Raw genomic sequence first — 12,675 nt, forward strand, 5'->3', positions numbered from 1 at the left:
CTCTTCCCTCTCTCTTTTTCCATCTCCACATTCCTCCTGACTCGTCCATATCATCTTCTCCCTGTCTCTTTCCAACTCCTGTTCTGTCCTTTGTGTGTCTATCTGCTTCTTTCCCCACTTCTCCTCTATTCCTCCTTGCCCCTTTGTCTCCTCCACCCGTCACTCCCTGTGCATCACCATTGCTTTTGTTGATCATCTTATAACATCTTTTCTATACATAGTTCAACTGCTCTAGTGGGTACTATATCATCTCAGGGAGAATTATAGTGTTACTGGCAATCCTTAGACTGTTATTTCTTCTCCCTTCCTGTCGCTAGTTCTATATTTATTTCCTTTACTACTTGCTCAGTGTACAGACCGTGTAACAATGGAAATATGCTATAATCCTGTCTCAATCCATTGTCAACTATTTTTTCCCTTTCATGGATTAGACAAGTGGTAGATATCATAAGGTGTCCTGTACTTTTTCTCTACGAGCTTGAAAATTTCAAAGGGGAGGTACTATTAGGGGTAGTCAGATGAAAGCGGAACACAAGCCAAAGCGGAACCACAGAATGGTTCCATTCACACACGTTAAGACCTGTATTAAAGTAGGAGGCGAGGAGATCAGTTCCTGTTTCGTAGAATGCGGTCGACCACTAACGGATACAGACCATCAACCACTCTTGCAGTTAACTCGTGTGAGTGAAGCCGACGTACAGGCACGTATTCCTTCATGTTGCCAAAGATGTGAATGTGTATGGAGGATGTTACACAGTGCCCCCCCCCCCCCCACCCTCACCACCAAATCACTTAAGCGAAGCCTTCGTCCCACTGGCAATGTGGGGATGGTCATTATCGTGTAACAGGGTGATTCCGTCCGACGGCATTCCTGGGACTTTTAACTTTATGGCCTGTCGTTATTTTTTCTAAGTGTCTTCGTAGTACAGTGCATGCATTGAGGTTCCTCGCTCAAAGAACTCTACGAGCAGAGGGGTCCCTGCAGTCGACGAAGAAGGTCATCATGACCGTACTCGGTCCTAGCCCGAAAAGATTAGGATTTATTTGGCGGGGAAGCTGTGGGATGTTCCCACTGTTGACTTTGTCGTTGGCCCTCTGGCTGCTGGAATGCTGTCGGATGGAATCATCCTGCTTCACGATAATACCCGCCACTACTCTGCCGTTGGTTGGCTATGCTCCAATGGTTTGGTTGAGAAACGCTCAAACTTCCTTTGTACAGCCCGGATTTTTCTCCGTGTGATTTTCACATCATCGGCGACCTGAGGAAAGACATTCGTGGATGTCAGTTTCAGTCAGACGAGGCAGTGATACAATGGGTGCGATTGTGGATCCACCAGTGGCCAACAGCATTCTACGAAATGGAAGTTAATCGTCTCGCCTCCCAGTAGCTGATAATCTTAATAGGTGTGGTGACTAATCTGAACGTAGCCATTCTACGGTTCCGATGTTTGGTTTTCATTTAACTTCTCTTACATTAAAGATTTCTCTAAACGTAAAAATGGAAAAAAATCGTTCAGCCTTTCTTTAATATATGTTCTAAGTGTAAGATGGGTATCTCCGCACGTGTTGGTAAATTTTCCGGAACTCCAAAAGACATCCCACGAGCTCATTTCTACCAGTTATATCTTGTGTAAGTAATTCTTGTCAATATTTCGCAATCATGACTTATTACACTAGTAGAACATTAATATTCACACCCATTAGCAGCTCTTCCACTTAGTATTAGAACTACTATATTTATGTTCAGGTATTAGCATATTTCGCACGTCTCGTATACTTTTCAAACATAAAAAGCTAAAAAACTGATTCCGTTTACAAAATGAACTTAAACATTCCCTACTAGAAGTGGTCACATTTCTTTGCGGATACATCTTCTGCCGTTTGACACTTGCTACATTCCTCGATACGCACGGTGGCCAGAAACTGTCTGAATGGCTTTGCAAGGGTGTTGGTACGGTTGATTGTGCTGACAAATGACTTAAGAAAAAAATCGATATATTTGCGCCGTTTCCAAATTAATTAGAATTGAAGTTAACCAACTAGGTCGTTGCGGGCGCAAATTCAAGAGGTGCGATAGTACAATTGGTGAGAGTTGTTCTCACTGAATAGATCAAAGCGCATAAGAGTGCTCAACCTTTGGCTCGTGTTCAGTTTTAGGAACCCGAACGAAGAACACGTTTGGAAACAATATCTCTGGTGGGACATCTGAATTTGCACCCGCAATGGCCTGATTCAGATCGTGTCTGACCACCGTGTACAGACTACTCACGCCGTCTGCCCGTATAGCTTAACGCACAGCGTGCTTGCTTGTGAGAGAATTGGGATGAACTATACCGCATCAAATCCGAGCAGCACGTTACAGACCGCGGTGTACTATGAAGGCCAACCCGATTGTGTTATTTAGGCAATATCCCACGCTCGTTTAGGCAGATGACAGCCTGGTCCCCGAATTTCGCCTCATATAATAAGAACAGTCACAATACGGTAACACACAGAGCTCAGTTAACACGCTTCACAGACAGCACGGATACTTACCTCCATTTGGTTATCTTGTCAACTGTGGCGTCGGGAATTGTATGCCACCACAAAAAAGTTAAGTAATAGGAAGAAAATTCAACTAAGCACTGAAAATGCGTAACTTCTACTAGAAGGGATGCATTGTAGAAAAAAGAAAGACGAAGATAGCCACCTCGCTCGTACACCTGCTATGGCCTCGCCCATCACCATACAAATTAACGAACAGCTGAAACGATGACCCAGTCATCGGTTTGCATCTGTACACAGGGCTGAAAGCACGTTGAATCCCTAACTGCTAGCGACTCTTCAAAGTGAAGACTGAAATTAGTGAACATCGGTAAGAATAATTCGACTTTCCCTTTAACATCTACTCGCAGTAGCGGCTGGATCTCACCAAGTAATCCGCAGGTGGTGACTCAAATTTCCGCAGAATTAATAATTGGCTCTGCACTATCAACGTGCCTCTAAGTTCAACTCCGCTAGACGAGAGCCTCTAGCTGCCCAGGTGAAGTCTAACCCAGGTGGCACCTGGCTGTTGTAACTGAGTGGTTGAATCGTAAACACTGCGAGTGCCCACCAGCGACAATCTGCCTTCACACACGTTGATTTCCCTCCATTTCATGGTTACGCATTTAGAATACTGGTTATTTTTGGGGCTACAAAGATGTGTTCTGTTCTCTCCGTCACTCTACCGACGTTCGTCTTTTGGAAAATAACAGCGGACATCTGTAAGCAGAGTCTCATTTCTTACTCCTACTTCTAAGTCATTTACGTTAACCAGTGGTACATGTTCTTACAGTTCGTTAAACATTTGGTTTTGTGCAGCCTGAGCACGGTGACCGTGCCTCACTAGATTCCCATCCCACCCTCTCAGACGCTATCTTAATGGGCTGTGTATTCCGGCGAATCCTGACTGCGTTGTATAGGGTCCACAATAAGAACTCTTCTGGAGCTCTGCCAAAACAGCAAGCAACACAACCCCCATACCCCTCCACCCCATGCCCTGCCGCACACAGCTCATTGAAAACACTCTCTATTGTTCCGGCAAAGCCTGCATTGTGACTTCATAGCGTCCAGCGCCAAGGTGGCTTTTCAAAGCACTGTCCAGTCTAATAGTCCAGAGATGTGCCTGGCACATGGTAGAGCGTTGTTTTGGGCCTTCCACGAATTTCGCTGGGAGCTGTTTCTCTTTCCGGTGTATGACCCATGGGCGTCCCCCTCGCCAACAGCCAAGTGCAGGATGCTTTCATAGAGGCTTTAGGTGTACAAGAAATTCAATACAGCAGATCGAAATCGGCGAGAATGTTACGGGACTAAGACAAGGAATGTCATATCACCGCTACTATTTATAATGGCGATTGATGAAATAGTCAAAGAGACAAGAGAATCCCACAGAGGAAGGGAGATGAGGCTGTTACTATTTGCTGATGATATTATTGTGTGGGGAGCAAGCAGTAAGGAGGCACAAAAACAAATAGACATCCTAAATGATAAGGTCGAGAAATATGGAATGGAATTTAGTATGGAGAAAAGCAAGACCATGGTGCTAACCACAGGGGTGGGAGAGGGCAACGGACAAATTCGTATTAAGGGACGGAATTTAGAAATACTGGACAACTTTAAATATTTGAGAAGTTATTAATGGTGGAGACAGAAATTAGCAAAGACAGAAATTAGCAAAAGAATACAACAGACTAGTACATTTTGCCAGTGTATGAGGTGCTTGATGGGGGGAAGGTAAGGGCAAGTGCGGTGCAAGCTGGTGCTATACAAGACTTACTTCACACCCATACTAATTTACGGCTCAGAGACTTGGACTATGACTAGAAGAGAGGAGAGTAGGATACAATCCAGTGAAATCAAGTTTCTGCAAAGTATGCTAGGGAAGACGATGAGAGACAGAGTGAAAAATGATGTTAGGAAGGAACTTCGGAGTGGAGAAGTTGACTGAGAAAATTGAAAAGAATAGGTTAAAATGGTTTGGTCATGTGAAGAGGATTGGAGGGGGATGAATACCAAGAAGAGTGGTGGAGTTGAAGATTGAGGGCAAGAAGCCAAGAGGAAGACCGAGAACAAGGTGGACTGATACAATAAAGATGAGTTTAAGGAGGAGAAACCTGCTATGGAACCAAATTATAGAAGAAGAATGGTGGAAAGACCGAGTGAAGCGGCGAAGTACCATTGATACCCCAACCGGACAAGATGTTGGATAGAAGGGAAACGAAGACAATGATGATGAATCGGCGTAGTTAAATACTGGCAATCAGTGGTATTCTTTCATATTTCATTTGCCAGTGGTGATACAATGAGGTGACAAAACTCATAGGATATCTCCTAATTTCGTGACGTACATCATTTTGCCCATTGTAGTGTGGCATCTCGACGTGTTATGGGCTGAACAAGTTGCTGGGAGCCCTATACAGAAATACTTACTCAAGCTGTCTCTACAACCATCCGTAATTGCGAAATTGTTGCCAGTGCTGGATTTTCTGCACGAACTGACCTCTCGATTATATACCATAAATGTCCTATCGGTGGTCAAATCATGCCAGAATGTTATTCAAATCAATCGTGAACATTTGTGTCACTCATAAAAATTCCATCATTGTTTCGGAACACGCAGTACCTGAATACCTGCAAATGATCTCCAAAAAATCGAAAATAATCAATTCCATTCAGTTATCGATTCAGCTGGACCAGAGGATCCAGACCATCCAAGTAAACACAGCCCACAATCGTTATGGAGCTATCACCAGCTTGCACAGTGCCTTGTTGAGAAAATGGGTCCACGGCTCCTTGGGATATGTGTCACACTCGCGCCCTACCATCAGCTCTTACCAGCTGAGGACTCATCTGACCAGACCAACCATCAAGGATCCAACCGATATGGTCACAGAGAGACGCTGCAGGCGCTGACGTGCTACTGATAAAAGCACTCACGTTGGTCGTCTGCTCTACAGCACATTAACGCCAAATTTCAGCTCATTGTCTTCATGAATACGTCGGTCGGACGTCCCACACTGGTATCGACAGTTATTTCGGTCAGTGTTCCATGCCTTAGTAATGACAACACTACGCAAACGCCGTATTTCTTGGTTGTTAAGTTACAGCATCATTCACTGCGTTGTCCATGACGAGAGGTAATGCCTGAAATTTGCTGTTCTTCACACACGCTTCACACTGTGGATCTCGGAATACTGCATACCCTAACGATTTCTGGAATGCATTTTCCCATGCGTCTAGATCCAACAAAGACTTGGCAATCAAAGTTTATTTATTCCCGCTGTGCCGGAGTAATCACATCGGAATCCGTTTCACACGAATCACCTAAGTAAAAATGACAACCCCGCCAATATACTGCCATTTAATATTTTGTGTACGCGATGCTGCCGCAATCTGTAAACGTATGGAGGGTGGTCAATTGATCGTGACCAGGCCAAAAATCTCACGAAATAAGCGTCATACTAAAAAATTACAAAGAACGAAACTTGTCTAGCTTGAAGGGGTAAACCATATGGCGCTATGGTTGGCCCGCTAGATGGCGCTGCCATGTGTCAAACGGATATCAACTGCGTTTTCTAAATAGGAAACCCCATTTTTTTTACATGTTCGTGTAGTACGTAAAGAAATATAAATGTTTTAATTGGACCACTTTTTTCGCTTTGTGATAGATGGCGCTGTAGAGGATAAAAAGTGTAGAGGAAGACAGAGATTGGAACAAATCCAACAAGTAATTGAGAATTGAGGCGGTAGGTTGCAAGTGCTACTCTGAGATGAATAGTTTGACAAAAGTTAAGAATTCGTGGGGCCCACATACTTTAAAAAAATTAAAGCCCCAGTACACGTTATCACTTTACATCGCACTAAGAAGTGAGATTGGCGACGGCCTTGCCGCAGTGGATACACCGGTTACCATGGCCAGCACGTTCACGGGACCTTACGTCCCCGGATTTCTTTCTGTGGGAAAAGTTGGAGGATATTTTCAATGGTGATCCAACGACAAAGCCTGACAACATGCGTCAGCGCACTGTCAATGCATGTTCGAACATTACGGAAGGTTCAAAAATGGCTCTGAGCACTATGGGACTCAACTGCTGTGGTCATTAGTCCCATTACGGAAGGTGAAGTACGTGGAATGTCGTTACACGTATTGCCAAATGCATTGAGGTTGACGGACATCATTTTGATCATTTATTGCATTAATGTGGTATTCACAGGTAATCACGCTGTAACAGCATGCGTTATCAGAAATGATAAGTTCACAAAGGTACATGTATCACATTGGAACAAGCTAAATAAAATGTTCAGACGTACCTACGTTCTGATATTTTAATTTAAAATTCCTATCTGTTACCAACTGTTCCTCTAAAACTATGAGCCATGTGCTTGTGATTATTACAGCGCTATCTATCACAAATCGAAAAAAGTGGTACAACTGAAACATTCATATTTCTTTACGTACTACTCGAATATGTAATAACAATGGGGGTTCCTCTTTAAAAAAACACAGTTGATATTCGTTTGACCTATGGCATCGCCATCTAGCGGGTCAACCATTGCGCCATCTGGTTTCCCTCTTCAAGGTAAACGAATTTTTTTCTTTGTAGTTTTTTCGTTTGTTTCTTATTTCGTGAGATATTAGGCCCGGTCCTATCAATGGACCACCCTGTATATTTCGGTCATCCTATTTATCCCTATTTGAGTCGTCTTTTTATTTCGGGGAGTGCTTCAGCTACGAGACAATTTGGGAAAAAGGTCCTGTAAGAGTTGACCTCTAAGCCTAAGTCGGATGAGTGCAGAGCGAGAGCGTACCTGTTGCAGGAAGTGCGAGTTCCGGCCGCTGCAGGAGCCGTACACCCGGGGCTTCCGGCGCCTGGTGGCCGGCGCCGCCCCTGCAGACGCCGGCGCCGGCGCCGCCTCCTCGTGCGACCCGGCGCGCCGCGGCGCCGACTGCCAGCAGCCCCAGCCGCAAGCGCGCTACCAGACGCTCTACAAGACCTTCTACCGCACCGTCTACCGCTGCGCAGACGAGGGGCGACAGTAAGCGTCGCACTGCCACCTCGAGTGTCGCGCGACCGGCGGCGGCTGCGCTCCTGAGGCGGCGGGCGGCGGGCGTCATCCACACATACGAGGCGAAGTCTGGGACGAGGCATTGCTGAAGAGTGCATTACTGTCTCTGCCATTTCATGTTGAAGTACTGCCAGTCGAATTATATCACGTGGCAGCCCACATCTTGACGATCGTGGTACATACACTTGCTTCGCTCAAGTGTCCCTCCTCACACACAGACACATTTGTGTGTGTACCTGGAATGGGTCCAAAGGAAAACGTTTAAGGTTGCATGTTCTCTAACGATGACTATATTCAATAATAACAAGTCTATCATCACATTTTTGTGTTACCTCATATCCATAGATACTAAACAATGGTAAGCCAAAAAACGAAAATGAACCAATAGAGAGCTAATCTGCCCATTTGCACAACTGAAACAAGACCTAGGTCTCCCTCAATAGTTAGACCACTGGCTGAGCTATCTCCACTAATTCGACCATGTCTTCTGACAATACACCCACTTGTGTATCACTGACCAATGTCTGACTGACTTTCATTATTCAGTTTTATTATTTTAGATAGAGCAGGCTCGCACTTTTAGGAAAACATTTTTCTTGTTTCACTGTCTCTCTAATTCTATCCAACTAATTTTTTTTTAACTTTTAATTACACAACGACTTGTTAGCTCTCTGCAGCCATCGTCTTAGAGATGGTAATTGTGTTATCCATTTTTATTATTTGGCAGCGATGCCTGAGTGGTCGGGGGGGGGGCAGAAAGGGGGGGGTTATCTTATATCTTCTAATCGGGAATTTACTTGCAAAATATTTTATCGGAGTCACTTCGGGAATTCGATCAACAGCCAGGTTAAAAACCTCAGAAATCTGTCCACAACCACGATTCAGTTTCGAACTTACACTCACTTTCAAGTCTACGAGAAAGTGTGGACGACAGATCTGTGCGTTACTGTTGCAATGTACAGGGTGTTCAGAAATTCCCGTTACAGAATTCTAGGACTTGCAGAGGGGAATGAGTAGCTAATATTTTGAACTGGAACCCACGTCGGGAAACGTACGCTTTCTGTGCTACAAGCATTTAAAAACATGTTGGTATTGCGACCACTCTTACAAGTAACTGATCGCACATGACCCAGCACATCTCTTGTTTTAGAATCCCACTCATTAATAGCTAAGGAAATCACTCGTGTGCTCGTTGACGAGTTCTCTTCAGTATGATAAAAAACGGCCTCTTCGAATTCGGGTGTGCGGCATCTCCTTAAAGCACCACATTCACGCCTGCTAACCATGGTGATAATCTTTCTCGATGCCGCTGCGTAATTGTTGTGAAAATATAGTGCTATCGAATCGGTAGACAACGATCTTGATAAGATCGACGAGCAGCACTTCCATTACCGTGAGTTTCTCTATTCGGGAGTATAGTATGTATTCTGCAAACGTGTACTCAACCACGTAGCTCTAACACTGACATACACGTTAATGAAGCTAGAACCAAATCAGAGAAAAAGGGTTGAAGTCAAATGGGATCAGCCTGTTGCTTACCTGCGCAGCAAAAATATTTTCAAAAGACTGTAACACCGAGAGGTATGTTTCCAGACATTGTTTCCTACTCAAACCACTACGAACTCACGCTTCTCTACAAGACCTGCAAGCTTGTAACTGAGCCCCTGTACGAGGGCACACCGCCATTCTGTGCGAATTGTGAAGATAGTACGGCAACTTAATTGGATTCCACTTATTGAACTGTGTGTGACAACCGCATAAGATGTTTATGTCTACCATAAGACTAATGTAATTTTTTGACATACGCGAAAAAAAGAAATCTAACACTTGAGAATGACCATGACTTCCCAACCACCATCGTCTTGACCCAAATTAAACACAGTCAAAACTGAAAATGTGATTTAGATCAAAATTAGGTTTTACCTCTTATGCCACGTAAATCCAACACTTTCTTATAGCTTTCCTGTTCTGTGATTTCCGCCTCTTTCATTATTCGTGCTAACTACTATGTTCTAAATACTTTCAATTTTTATTAGTTCTAGTTGACTTTAAAAAATGGTTGAAATGGCTCTGAGCACTATGGGACTTAACATCTGAGGTCATGAGTCCCCTAGAACTTAGAACTACTTAAACCTAAGGACATCACACATATCCATGGCCGAGGCAGGATTTGAACCTGCGACCGCAGCGGTCGCGCGGTTCCAGACTGGAGCGCCTAGAACCGCTCGGCCACTCCGACCGGCTATATTTGACTTTATTTTAATTCCAAGGACAAGATCGTGACATTAATTTTTCCGCTGTTTCGTAGTTGATGTTCTAGATATTTAGATATTATTATCATTGTTATTATTTTCTCTGATAACAAAGATATTAATCCTTCATATGCGGAGAAAAATATGAAACATTTTTCTTTACAGTAATAGATATCAGCGAAACTACTTTTGCCTCTTAATTCAAAAATTTGCACACATCGAAGAAAACGATAGAGTATCGAAAAAAATTGTGTCATATTGGTATTATTGTCATGAAAACATAAATTTTCTTGTTGCAGTTTCCTGTTATAACTACAACTTTAGCTCGTCTTATTTGTTACTACAGCTTAGGCAATCTTCAGGTGCGATAGTACATCGTGGTCCTCGAGCTACACAACAAACCACTTATACCCGCGAATATATAAGGCAAAGTGAAAAAAATATGAGGTCACTTTTAGGCTACAAGTTTGATTTATGGCAGACAAATGTTCGACTTGGAACGTACTAGTCACTTTTTTAAGTATACGTGGTCGATAGTCGTATACGATTGGCGAAATGAACGAAAGATATGATTGAAACTTAGAATATGAGCTCAAAATCAGAAGCCAGGATGTGTGAAAAAACACGGCTCTTGACTGACGATAAGAAAAAACAACAGTCATTAGCTAGTGTAATCTCTGCTGGGGCTTGTCAACATTGTAGCCATTCAAAAAGTTATTTGAAAGATGTAATGAAAGAGTTATTTGAAATTCATAGCTCATATGAATTTATAAAATTTTCAATATTCTCCGAATCGATGTTTATACCGACGACAAATTCTGTGTTATAAGACAAACTTTTCGGAACGGTTTATGGCAAACTTAATGTAGCGGATAACCCTTCAGCAATTGTTCGCAGATAAAATATTTGTTTTACATTATTCTTCAATACATAGTTAATGTAAAGGAAAGGGTTACGAAGGCAAAATTGTGGAAATCACGGGTATAAAGTTTCTCGACAGTGTTACAGTGGCATAAAAACGATAAAATGTGCATAAAAATTTTTCATATTAATTCAAAATTCGTGGGCTACGCACACATTACATAAATTATTGTACAATAAACAACGAAACAAAGTTATCACTCAGTTACGTAAAAGCGTCATTTATTTCCAGAATTAGTTGAAATACATTATTAAAAATAATTTTCACTAATTAGATTTTACAGGTTTCTAAAACACATTATCTGCACTGTAACTTTTTCTACATCAGCTAACGAAAATTAATGAAACACTATTTCCGTCAGCACTCGGATCATCATGAAACAAGAGTTCATTTTTTTCTTGTGTAACAGGGAATTAACTTAACCGCACATTCACTTCAAAATCCCTAAGCTAAATGTGATAAAGGAATTATTATAACAGTTCTGAAGTATTTGCTGTTAATAAGATCTTTAATGAATATTAACAACATTCGATAATTTCTGACTTCAGTATTACGAGTATTAAGCTGTAAAACCAACATTACTACTCATGTAGATACTTCACTGTACAAATCTTGTGCAACGGCTCTTTTTCGGTTACATGTTCACATCACTATATCGAGACACGATTTGTTCCTCACATGTAACTGCGCCCACCTCAAACAACGAACGCACAAAGTGTCATCTTTTTCTTCAGATTCGTCAGTGAAGATAAATCCACTTGGTAATCGGTAAGGAACATTACACTCTCTTTCATATACCTCCTGTAACGTACTTAAGGGATTTACTACTTTTTACAAGACTGATCCAAAATATTTTTAGACACACAGCATATCTCCAGAACAATAGAGACCACACCTCAATAACATATCATAACAGATGGAGGCGATTACCCAACTCTTCCAACCACCAATAACTCCCATCCCTGTTTTAGCGTTACCGCACAACTCTAGTTTGTCATATCCCCATGATTACCAGAAACATTTCAACACCAGCAAAACATCGACTTAACATTTCAGAGTACACAACAACCGTCAATTTAAGGTGAACATCGAGGTGGTGAAAATTTCTTATAGATCCTCAATATTTGTGACATAGTTCATCAAGCGAAGTTTGTAGATATTTATCTATTGTGATAAAGTTAAGAAACATAATTTTAAATATAGAATTTTATCTTTAGAGACATAGTCTTTCATATGTGTCTCAAGAGAATAGCTCTACTTTTAATTATCCATACACTAGACTTCAGGTAACTGCCATACATCATCTTACAATAGGAACTTTTTTATAGTGTAAAGTATTTTATGCTGTTTTATACTGGTAATTCTAGGCTTTTAGTCTTTCATATCATTTAAGAACTTTCAATCTCCCATCAGTATTATTATTAAATAATATTAAAGTAAATTACAGAATGCACTCAGACACCATATTCCTGGAAATTATTTCTCGAAAAGTATTATTTGAATGTGTAATGCAGTTATATAAATAAACGGAAAAAGGAAAAGAGCACCAGTCTGATTCAATTATTAAAATCCTTGAAATGTACATAAATTTTGGAAACAAAAACATGACTAACTTTATGAGATATGTTTCACACCTTGTCATGTATGTTGAAATTGTGCATGTAATACTTATTTTCTGTGGAATAAAATATTACATAATCCTATCAATTGTATTGAAATCTGTCCAACCATTAACAAGCAGAACAACAAATATTAAATACACTAAGAGAACTGGAGACGGTATCGATGGTAACATCTACGATTTGAAATGAATTCGAAGACATAGTTTGCATGGTGCGTTGAACTTCAATGGCTTGTAAAATCAGCGTTCCTGGTATGGCCTTATTATGTCTTGAGAGTAGGAATGTTTATGAG

General features: G+C 41.7%; 1 protein-coding gene across 1 annotated transcript in view; it reads left to right on the forward strand.

Moving 5' to 3' along the window:
• Positions 1-12,464, forward strand: part of LOC126267234 (uncharacterized) — a 451,503-nt gene extending 439,039 nt beyond the window's left edge. The window contains exon 13 of the mRNA XM_049972216.1: positions 7,339-12,464. Within this exon, the coding sequence (XP_049828173.1) occupies positions 7,339-7,561 (223 nt within the window). The 3' untranslated portion in view covers positions 7,562-12,464. The remainder of the gene's footprint in view (positions 1-7,338) is intronic.
• Positions 12,465-12,675: the final 211 nt, after the last annotated feature.

The sequence above is a fragment of the Schistocerca gregaria genome, chromosome 4 (genome assembly GCF_023897955.1).
Source record: "Schistocerca gregaria isolate iqSchGreg1 chromosome 4, iqSchGreg1.2, whole genome shotgun sequence".
Taxonomy (NCBI): domain Eukaryota; kingdom Metazoa; phylum Arthropoda; class Insecta; order Orthoptera; family Acrididae; genus Schistocerca; species Schistocerca gregaria.